The sequence below is a fragment of the Cebus imitator genome, unplaced genomic scaffold (assembly GCF_001604975.1).
Source record: "Cebus imitator isolate Cc_AM_T3 unplaced genomic scaffold, Cebus_imitator-1.0 Scaffold127, whole genome shotgun sequence".
In the NCBI taxonomy this organism is placed as follows: Eukaryota; Metazoa; Chordata; class Mammalia; order Primates; family Cebidae; genus Cebus; species Cebus imitator.
In genome coordinates this window covers 1,147,443-1,159,587 of record NW_016107442.1, presented here as the reverse complement: position 1 = coordinate 1,159,587, position 12,145 = coordinate 1,147,443, and the positions used below count along the sequence as shown (strand labels likewise).

Genomic DNA, 12,145 nt, shown 5'->3' with positions numbered 1-12,145 from the left:
ATTCATATTTGGGTCCTCAGAACCTTTCATTGTGATTTAAGTCATCAGTAAATAATTGGTGAATGAAGTGTTAATGTACTCAGGGTGAGCTAACACTCAATATAAACATGTCTGTGAAAATATTACCAGACCTTCTAAAGCAAGATGAGTATTAACGCCAGTGACAACTCACTAAATCCCAATGCATGTCATTCAGGAAAATGGAGAATCCCCAGTGTCTCTATTTCCTGCTAAATTGTTATCCTCAATAAATCTATGGGGATTTTCTGCTAAGCATCACTTTGAATTCTGTGCCCTTAGGAAATAACAATACTTCCATACTTGTGTGTGTGTGTATGTGTGTGTGCTTTTGTGGTGTTGTTTTTCCAGAGCAATTGGAGCCAACCCTCTTTACTGTGATTGTAACATGCAGTGGTTATCCGACTGGGTGAAGTCGGAATATAAGGAGCCCGGGATTGCTCGTTGTGCTGGTCCTGGAGAAATGGCAGATAAGCTGTTACTCACAACTCCCTCCAAAAAATTTACCTGTCAAGGTATGGTTTCTAATCATTTGTACTTCTTTTAAGAATTACTATGTTAAGTGAAAAAAGAAAAAGACAACCCATTGTCACTCCAAAGGTATAGTTGAGAAGCCCAATAAATAATTATGTTTTCAGCCTATGATTGGATAAGACAGAGCAGTTTCCTCAAGTACCCAAGAAAAGAATTAGGCTTTTCAATAAAATCTTAGAAATATTTCATTGGAAATGACCAAGTTTTCTTGAAAATGTATCAAAAATGCAGAGTTCACAATTTCTGGCAATTCCTTTCATAGCCTCTAACAAGTCAAATGTTTTGCTTTTGCCCTTTCTGAATACGTGCCCTGCTCCTAGGGCTACCAGGGCCCTGTGGCTTCCTCATCCCAGGTAAGGAGAAACAGGCCCTCCCGAGTGTTCAGCCCAAACCTTCTGACTCGCCTCATGTTCTGCGGCCTTGCTGTGTTGATGTTCTTGTTTCTTGCTTGTTTATATCCCTTTCTTTTCCCTTTGTCTGATGTATTTGTGAATTCTAAATATCATCCGAATAACAAATGTTGTTTTCCTTTTTTATTATAAAAATAATACATGCCCCTTTATAGGAAAATGTGAACAGTAAGAAACAATTTATTTTCCGCAAGAAGAAATAAAATTAACCATTCATCACCATACCTAGAGATAACCACTACTCAAGTTGTTCTGTATAGATTTCCACAGATGATAGCCAACTATATGAACTTAGGTTTCTTGTGAAAAATGGAATAAAGTTTACTGTGATTCTTAGATGATGTATGTTTTAAGAAGGTCATTCGTGATTATTAGATAAAGGAGAGAAATTCTTGAAAATGCTAAATGTCTAATCAGAAAATGTTAAGCATATTTTATGTGCAAAACTAAATCCTAGGTGTTATGGAGCATAGAGAACTTTATGGTATGTTCCTGCCTTTCATGACTTGGAAACCTAACTCAAAAGATAAGCTTTAAACATTTGAATATTTGTGCAGTAAAAACATACCTAAGTAGGTAATACTGCACCACAGGTTGTAGTGTGAGCTCTGAAGCCCAGCCTGGCTAGAACAAAATTGCAGCTTCACTTTTCTTCAGTACTTGGGTAACTGTGGTTTCATTACTTCACTGGTCTGTGCCTCAGTTTCCTCATTGTAAGCAAAGGTGGTGATGATTACAAACTGAAAGGATTTTATTAAGATTAGATGAGTTAATATAGGTAAAAGACTGCCTCACACACAGAAGCATTCAATATAAGTTAGCCGCTGATCGTATTATTATAACATTTCAAAACACCGAAAAACCGTGATATACGACACTTCATAATTTATGAATACAAAAGTAATTTTCGAAACCTGTATACACCCTCAATGTTTTTAATTTGGCTTCTCATGTATTCCATAGTGGTAAATGTTTGCAAAAGATAATTTCCAGCACATTGTAAATATTGTCATTAGCTCTGGAATCTAAATACCAGAGCTAAATTTGGAAGAGAAAAAAACAAGATCCTCATTGTTGCCTTTTTTTCTTAAAATGTAATTTTTCCCCTTGAATTCCTATTTTCAATACCTCCGAAAATTGTATGATTTTTGCTCCAAAAAATATGTATATAATTGGAATTTTAAAGTTTCCTGCCACCAAGTCTGTAAGTTTTTACATCTTCTTTGAATTGAATTATTGCTGTTAATACTAGTGCACATGTACCCCAAAACCTAAAATGCAATTAAAAAAAAAAAACCACACACAGGAAAGAAGGCAAGCTCTCATCCCTCTCTCCCCTTCACTCAGTATTAGCATGGTGTTTGCAGAAATAAAGCACTCAGTTGTTCTTTCTGTTTGCAATTGTTCAGTTGCAAGGGGAAAAAGTAAAAACTGAAGCTTGCTATGAAAAAAAAAAACACTAGTGCATCACTGATTGAAAATGCATAATTATTTTTTAATGTTTTATTTTATTTAAAGTTGACAGTAAAATTTTGTTGCAACACCTCTCTGGGATTATGTGCATTGATTGCAATAATTTTTGGTCTTTTACCATTCTAGATCTTTATTGGGACAGTGCCCTGTGATAAGTTTCTGTTGAGCTGAGAAGTAGATCATTCTTCTGTAAAGGGGGAGAGAGATGACTGTCAAAGGGGAGGCAAGGAAGGTGAAACTGGCATGAAACCTTCCATTCAGCACATTACTAGGCAAATTACATGGGGAAGTTGACAAACTGCAAACTGATTCTCTTACACCTTTCTGTGCCCAGTGATACTCATACTTTATTTTTAATAATGCTAATTCTTATCTGTATTGCTTAAAGTTTATAATTCCCTGGAGGTATTTTTTGAAAAAAATAATTACAACACAAATTTGAGAAAACTTGTATATTTGTATTTCACTTAGAGCATCACAGTTTACATTAATTTGTTAAATGTTCTCAGAAGTTCAAGATAAGTCCTCTCTCTCTCTCTCTCTCTCTCTCTCTTTCTCTCTCTCTCTCCCTCTTTCTCTCTCTTTCTCTCCCTGCCCCTACCTTGGGAATCCCAATTCTCTGAGACCCAACAATATTGAAAATAGGCCAATCATAACACTACAATGACTTCTAAGTGTTCAAGTGAAAGGAAGAGTCTCACATCTCTCACTTTAAACCGAAAGCTAGAAATAGTTGACAACAACAACAACAAAAAGTGTAACGAGGAAGGCCATGTTAAAAGTCTAGATAGGTCAGAAGCTAAGCCTCTGGTGCCAAACAGCCAAATTGTGAATACAAAGCAAAAGTTCTTGAAGGAAATTTAAAGTGGTACTCTAGCAAACACACCAATGATAAGAAAATGAAACAGCCTTATTGCTGATATGAAGAAAGTGTTAGTGATCCAAATAGAAAATCAAACCAGCCATAGCATTCCCTTAAACAAAACCCTAATCTAGAGTAAGGCCCCAACTCTTTTTATTTCTATGAAGGCTCAGAGAGGTGAGAAAGCAGCAGGAGAAAAGTTGGAAGCTAGCAGAGGTTGATTCGTGAGATTTAAGGAAACAGCAAGTTACCCAGAAGATCTAAGATCATTGATGAAGGTGGTGACATTAAACAACAGATTTTCAATGTAGATGAAACAGACTTTATTGGAAACAGATGTCATCTAGGACTTTCGTAGCCAGACAGAGGTCAGTGCCTGGCTTCAAAGTTTCAGAGGACAGGCTAACTCTCTTGTTAGGGGTTAAGGCAGCTGGTGACTTTAAGTTGAAGCCAGTGCTTGAGCATTTACCATTTTGAAAATCCTAGAGCCCTTGAGAATTATGGTAAATCTACTCTGCTTATGCTCTGTAAATGGAACAACAGAGCCTGGATGACAGCACATCTGTTTATAGCATGGTTTCCTAAATTTAAGCCCACTATTGAGACCTATTGTTCAGAATGATTTCTTTCAAAATATTACTGCCTCTTCACAATGCACCTAGTCACCTAAGAGCTCTGATGGAAATACACAAGGAAAATGATGTTTATATGCCTGCTGTTGCAGTATCCATTCTGCAGCTCATGGATCAAGGAGCAGTTTTGATTTTCAAGTCTTATTATTTTAGAAATACACTTCATAAGGCTACAGCAGCTGTATATAGTGGTTCTTCTGATGGACTTGGATATAGTAAATTTAAATCCTTCTGGAAAAGATTCACCATTCCAGATGCCATTAAGAACATTTGTGATTCATGGAAGGAGGGCAAAATATCAATATTAACAGGAGCTTGGAAGAAGTTGATTCCAGTCGGCATAGATGACTTTGAAGAGCTGAAAACTTCAATAGAGTAGGCAACTACAGGGGTGGTAGAAATAGCAAGATATTAGAATTAGAATTGGAGCCTGAAGATGTGACTAAATTGCTGCAATCCCATGATAAAACTTCAGTGAGTAAGGAGATGCTTCTTAGGGATGAGCAAAGAAAGTGGTTTGTTAAGATGCAGTCCACTCCTGGTGAAGGTGCTGTGAACATTGTTGAAATAGCCACAAAGGATTTAGAATATTATATAAACTTATCTGATAACACACTGGCAGAATTTGAGAGGATTGACTCCAATTTTGAAAAAATGTTCTACTGTGGATAAAAGGCTATCAAACAGCATCACGTACTACATAGAAATATTGGGTGAAAGGAGGCGTCAATCAGGGCAGCACACTTCATTGTTGTCTTATTTTTAGAAATCGCTACAGCCGCCTCAGCCTTCAGCAACCATCACACTGATCAGTCTCAGCAGCCAGTAACTCGAAGGCAAGACCCTTGACTAGCAAAAAGATTACAACCCACTGAAGGCTCAGACATCGTTGACATTTTTTTTAGCAATAACATATTTTATAAGTAATGTATGTACATTTTAAGACACACTTAATATATAAAAGTATAGTTAAAACTACCTTTTATATGCGCTGGCAAACCAAAAAAAAAATTGTTTGACTCTCTTTATTGCAATATTCACTTTATTGCAGTAGTCTGGAACAAAACCCACAATATCTCTGAGGTCTGCCTGTGCATATATTCATATGTACATACATTTTTGCAGAACTCAGTATTTATCTGAGTAACTTGAGCTTTTTTTTTCATTGAACGACTACAAAATCTCATGTTCTTGATGCAGCATGAATGGAAATATGTTTGAGGGAAATTTAGCTCTTTTCAGCACTGCCCAGTGCAACTTTCTGCAATGATAGAAATGTTCCAAATCTCTGCCATTCAATATGGTAGCCACTAGCTACGTAGGATTATTTAGCACTTACAATATGGCTAATGCAATTGAGAAAACTAATTTTTATTTTATTTACATTTAAACTTAAATATACATGCATGGCTAGTGGCTACCATGGTGGATAGTGTAGTTGCTATAAGAACTCAGAGGAATAATTTGTCTAAAAGAAGGATGGCTATGAAAGATTTAATGGCATAAGCAGACAAGCAGACAAGCGTGAGGATAGTGCTACAGGTGGGCAGAACTATGGGAACAGAGCTTGCACTGTAGGAAACTTCTGTAACTGTTCCAGGCCACCAAAAACAGTTGAGCTGAAACTCGTTAATTGTAAGATGATGTAAAGCCCTAAATATATCAGTTCAACTGCGGAAGTTCAGCTGAATATTCACTAACCTATCAGATCAATAGATTGCATGTATTTCAAGGTATACCTTAAATTAAATAGCAAACAGCATGCATGTAAGCCAGTTGGCAAGCAGTATAGACATTCCAGACTCGATCAGTATTGTTGTGGTTGCGTTTAGAAGACTTTAGAGTTTACTCAGTTTTTCTATAAGTGTATTTTAGAGTGATAGGCACTGAAACTTACAGTTCCCTTTGCCAGCATTTGTCTCTGCATTTGTCAAACCATTTTGAAGTTTCATTGTCCTATTAATGAAGACTCTGCTAGTTCAAGGTTTATGACAATTTAGATTGGATCTTTGCCAACAATTCTGCTACTACAAATAATAATAACAATAATAGCTAAGTTCTACTGAGTAGTTTACCTAATGCTAGGTACTTCAGATAGATTTTTATCTCTTTTAATCTTTCTATGATTCCTATTGTGAATCCTATCATTTCCCCATTTGAGATATGAAAATATTGTGTTTTAGAGTTATTCAGCAATTTTTAAAAATCACTCGTCTGCTGAGTGGAGTCAGAATTTGAACCTTGACTCTGATTCCAAAGCTTACTGCTAAAGTTTATTTTATAGTTTTCAATAAAAGTATTTTCAAAATAAATTTACAGTGTAAATAAGATTCCTACCCTATTATTGAAACATACTTAGAAAATGAAAATTCTGAACTACCTCAAAAGCTTTACTAGAAATATTTGCTTATAAAAATGGATTGGTAGAAGGCCAAATATTTTAATCTATTAATTAAAATAATTCATTCAAGGAAATCCACTGAGTACTATCCTGTTAAGCATATATGCTTTATGAGTTTTAAAGCAACAAAATGATGTTTCTTTAAATTTTTTATAATTGAAGTTTACATATTTTAACTTTCCCTCCAGTTATGCCAGTCTAATGTATTTTTTCATGAAAATTATGTAAGTACAAACTCCCAATCTTGAGGTTTGTCAGTGTATAATCTCAAAATATAGCAGGAAGATGAATATTTTTAATTGAATACATGTTTACATAGCTATATTTAAATACAACTTAAGTGATATTTTTCTGCTAGAAGATGCCATGCCATGCTGTCATTTTGAGTCACTAATTATTTTAATATAGAAAAAAAGTATTTTCTTTATGGTAAACTCTCATCATTTTGATGCATAATAGAAATAAATGAACAGGAAGAAATTGATTATCAGATCATATTTAATTAATACCCAAGTAGAGCATTCCTGAGTGGGAAGCAGATGGCCATGACTTGTCTTTACAACCCAAATGTCCTGTCCTCATCTTTTAAATATAAGATGACATTAGAGTGATTAAGCAGTCTGCAATAAAACAGTTTTTGTCCTCTCCAGATATTCACTGAGAAAGTCAGTGTGGAAAGTGGAACATTGTTAATTTCCAATATTCCCTTAATTTCTCTTTGTTCAGGAAATTTTGACTATAGAGGCAACTAAATTATTATTGTTTTTATTTGAAAGACATTTATTAAACACTTACATGTGTTAAAGAGTGAGCAGTCTAAAGGAAAGGAATAATGTATTTCTTCATTCATTAAACAAATTTTATTCAAGTTCCTACAATGTACAAGGCACTATTTCTAAGTGGTAAGAAAAAACAATAAATTTTGACTCAAGAAATTCATTTAGTGGCCCAAAGTCACATCGAGGTGTTGCAAATGGCCAAGCCTGGTAATCCAAGAGGACTAGTAATTTAGTCTTTGTGTTTTTAGTTGACCATTTTTGCAATGCAAATTTACAGAGTTTAACCCCCATCATCTGGAGATTGTCTCCACCCCTCCACTGAAACTAGGACACCAATGTCTTCCATCTTGCTAATTTCAGTGGCTTTTTTTTTTAGTTATCTTTATTCGCTCTCTTTACATGTTCGACACTGGTGGCCATTGCTCCTTCCTCTACATTCCCTTGGCTTCTTCATTCCTTTTGTTTTTTTCACCCAGACATGTGGTGTTCTCTCTTTAGCCCTATTAAATTCTCAATTGATTTAAATCCATGCCTTTAAATCTCTAGCCATGGCTTTTCTTAAGAACTTCAAATTCATATTTCCATTCACTTAGTGGATTCTTCTCCCTTTATGGCTCACAGAAACTTAAAACACATATTCTAAGATGCACATTCTCATTCCCCACATTCATTCTTTAATTGATACATGGATGTCTCGACTGCTGAACTGTAAGTGTTTTCAGAAACTCAGGCATTTCACTTGTCTTTGGTTTCTTAAAACCTGGCCTAGTGTCTGACACAATGTATATACTCAATAAATATTGATAAATGAGTGATGTCATGATGGAATGTTGTTAACAAATATGCATTTGATATTATTAATAATACTTGAGAAATGCCATAACATCATTGCAAATGGAGCATAAAAGCATTGGTTTTAAATCAAAATCTTCTTTTGGTTAATTACACCCAACATCAAATATCCCTGACATATTTCCCTGAGTTGCCTTTGATGTACTTCTGGCTTGATGCAAGGGCAGTGTTAGAGGATTTCGTTATTTGCCTCATGTTTCCAAGGGATGCCAAAATGAAGGCAGATTCTAGAATATAGCAGGAAGTTTTTGTCTGGAGCTTTTGGTAATAAATCAAAGTGAGATACAGTATTCAGTGGGTAACAGTAGTGGTGTCAGGTGCATAACTAGTGATTTGAGTCAAGTAAGCAAGTCTGCCTGCAAGCTTTAATGGATTTGAGGGCCGACAGTTCTTCCTTCAAAGATTAAAGTAACTGACAGAGACAGATTGTTAACCAAACTCTCTTCTCATTTTTCCTTTGAATTATTAAGCTAACCACACCTCCACCCATATAGCTAACACTATAGTGCTGTTTTAATCAAGACCAAATCTTAAATCAATCCAGTTTACCTACACTGTTCTCCTTCATTTCAGTGACATTAGTAAAGATCTTTATCCCTGAAGCTACATTTCCTTTCCCCTCTGTGGCACACATCTCATGGAGGCTGATTTGTTAACAATGTGTTAACATTTCTTGGAACCAGTTAGCTTTTGAAAGGAGAAAAGCTTAAAGATCACAGTTCTTTACCAAGCAGCAATGAAAGAACAAAAAGAACCTCTCCTGTTTCTTAAAGGTGTACTATTATTTCGGCTGCTTGTGCTGATTTGCAAATCACAGTTTCATTCCTTAACAGCATAAAGTCATTAACTCTCAGTGTTGTACCCAGTGCCCACTCCCGTGTCCCATGGGTTTTGTAATAGTCCCTATAGTTTCTCCAGATTTGAGCAGCTCCTAGCATATATAGAAGGTTCTTAGGGAGTGTGATGAATAGATAAATGGCAAGATCTAATTTGCTTTTGTCTATGTTGAAATTGGGACAAACAAGAAAATGACTGCTTTTCTCCTTTGAAATAAAACACTTTTTGTTCCCCCTACGTACTCCAACTCTCTGGAAGTCTAAGATAGAGTGTTACTACTTGCTGTGACTTTGTGCTTGATCTCACTCGGTTCCCTGCTTGACATTCATTGACGTCTCACTTAATGCCTAACACAACCTATTGGAATGGCTGCCATAATTCTAATGCTATACACTTAAGTAGAAAATCTGGGTTTAACTTGGGTTGATGGATTTCAGATTCTACAAGATTGCTACATATTATGGACACCATCTTTTCACCTAGGTCTAATCAAGTGTGCAAACTTCTGCCAAGTGTTGGTTTGCTTGTGGAGAGGTGTGCTTAACTCTTCCCCCATTTTAGGATGACTTTATTTGGCATCTTTCTTTAGCTCTGATATCATCTCCTTGTTGTATAAACAGATTAAAGTTGTCATTTTCCTTGAATAAGAAGATTGCAGGAGAGGAGCCCTTAGAAAGTGTAGTGGATAGAAAATGAATCACAAGTTGGTTGCAAATAGAAGACATAAGATGAACTTAGAAGTGCAAAATATGGACAGGAAGATGAATGGGAGGAGAGCCAAATGCAAGGAATATCATTTCAAGACTATAGAAATAAGCAGATTTAGATAAACCAGGTAGATATAAAAATCACATTCTAAAAAGGATTTTTAGTTAAGGGGAATTATAAGCTACATAAAAAAGGAAAAAAAAATATATCACTTATAGACCTTTAGAGATATCAGAGGATGCTGCTATGTGGAATTTATTTGACTTACAAACATCTTTTGTGTTACCCTTCACTCAAACTCAAGTGCTAGAAATAAGAAGTGATCATTGAAGGTTTAAAAGGATATAAAAAAGGAGAAGCAAATAGAATGATAGCTAACTTTACCATTGGTAAAGTTGGTAGCCGTGAACTTTACCAACCTGAAAAAGTTGGAACTCAATGTTTTGCTATATTCCCAAACCTTATGCCACAACAGTTCAGCAGATGTAGGAAATTGTTAAAAGAGTCCTGGGTATATGAGAATGCTTGTTCTCTTGATTTTTTTTTAAGCTAAACTGAACATATATGAGGAAGCAGCAATCCCCCATAACAAATTCCAGATAGGAAAATAATTTAGCATAATTATCTCTATGGAAAACCAAATTTGGTCTTGAATAAAACGCAAAGAAATTAGACAGTGATTATTAATCAGATATGGTCCAGTGGACATTCATTAAATAAATCCCCACTATGTGGTAAAATGAACATGGACTACTTCAGTCAGGCAGTGATGCTGCCAGTATACTCTATTAAATTCTTCAAAATGTATTCCATTTTCTTCCCTAAGACAATCTCTTAATTTCTCATCTAATTACTCAAACATAATTTTTGGAACATGTCACATTCCACAGGATGAACTTACAAACTGCCAACCCTAAACTCCTTTTATTTAAACCATAGCCTTATAAGGTTGAAAGCATAGTAACAGGCCAAAAGAAATTTTTTCTCAAGGCCTTGGGATGTGGCCAGATGAATGCTTACAGTCCTTGCATTTGCTGACTTGCTGTTTTGCTGGCATACATTCTTAGCCATTTCTTCCCACGCCTTTGTTCTGAGTTAGGTTCTTCTTTCCTGTAACCTAGTTAAGGGATCCACTCGCAATGTGCTATTTTCTTTCCTGTTGCTGACTCATATACAACTTTAGCAAACTCAAAACCACTTATTGTTAGGTATTATGCTAATTTAACTAACTGCCTTAACTGTCACCATTCATTTCTGCAGTGTGCTAAACAGCTAAGTTTTCTGCCCTTAATTGATCAATAAATTAGGGAGGGCAGTGAGAAATTAAATTTCTATGGAGCTCACTTTACTTCAGAATTAATGCCAGCAGTTTCCCAGCTGTAATTTGATATAGAGACTCCTTTAGTTATTCTAGTTACCAAGGCAATATGTAGGGGACGTTAGCACTGGCACAGTCTCTCCTAGCGACTGAGGCATCACTAGAAGAAGTAAGCACTCGTTCCCTCTGTACAGTCATCCTAGGAGCAGTCAACTTTTTCCAAATGGTTAAAAAAAAAAAAAAACCTCAGAATTTCTGTGTAGATACATTTCAATAATTTTTTAATCAATAGAAAAACTAAACAATACAGAGCACTATCATTTTCGTAGATTTCATTTCAATACCATTATTTGAATATGCACTGGCATTTCTCAGGGTAAAGGATATGAAGAGATACGATGAATCTCTGTGGCCTCTCTATTTATTCATGTTCTTCTATATACATACGTTTCTGTCGGTAGACCAACAACTCAAACGTGGCTCTACTCTGTAGAATAATTTGATGCAGGTAGCTTATGTGAGTAGAAGTTATATAGTTTTTTGGTAAAGGTACCTTAGAAGGTTAGAACAGTAATGGTGGGGGTGCAGAGGTGCTATGTAATTATCCGGATAACTTTGCTAGATATTACCTGTGATGAAATGTGCAATTAGAATTATTGCTGCTTGTTTGTTCTAAAAAGGATAAGGAACTACAGAGAGATTGGTGAAATATAATTAATGTTTACAATAAAAAATATCTGTGCTTTATATATAAAGATGTCAATGTCCTTGTCAGACACACAGTTGCCAAAAGTGTAGTGAGCTCTCACACACAATGCAAAGAGTTAACATAGGTGGAACATAATTTTATTGAGGACAGTACAATTTCCACATTGTTAATCATTTGTCAAATAAAAATGTGTCAACAAAGGAAAATGGCTGTGGCTAAATATGCATTTATTCCAGACATTGTACGGCTGATGAAGTTTTTTAAAGGTATGTCCCAAACATGAGATTGCAAGTAGAAATCATTTCAGAGATGTTTTCTTCTCAGAGAGGAAGATACAAAAACATCACCCATCATGTATTGTGCAAATGAACCAACAAACTGAATGAAAAAAAACGGGAGATTATAATGGAGCTTGCGGTTTTGGCTTATTTCTATATGCATAAAGTGGCCCAGTTTTGTATCTCCTATTGAAAGTTGTACTACTGAGCCAATGTTACCTGGGCAGGTATATTGTATTGTGTTTTTAATTACAATGATAAATTTCTACTTATTTATAAAATTTGCCCACCCCACCCCATACCCACACACGCAGTCCTCTCTGGGACTGCGATA

The 12,145-nt window shown here is 35.5% G+C and overlaps 1 protein-coding gene across 12 annotated transcripts in view; it reads left to right on the top strand.

Moving 5' to 3' along the window:
• SLIT2 (slit guidance ligand 2) overlaps window positions 1–12,145 on the top strand; it is a 377,791-nt gene that overhangs the window by 309,079 nt on the left and 56,567 nt on the right. For 7 of the 12 annotated variants that reach the window (XM_017540559.1, XM_017540557.1, XM_017540558.1 and 4 more), the window contains one exon: window positions 370–533. In XM_017540559.1, coding sequence (XP_017396048.1) covers window positions 370–533 — 164 coding nt within the window. Of the gene's footprint in view, window positions 1–369; window positions 534–872; window positions 906–12,145 lie in introns of all 12 variants that reach the window. The other 5 variants (XM_037742766.1, XM_037742770.1, XM_037742767.1 and 2 more) reach the window with 1 other exon arrangement.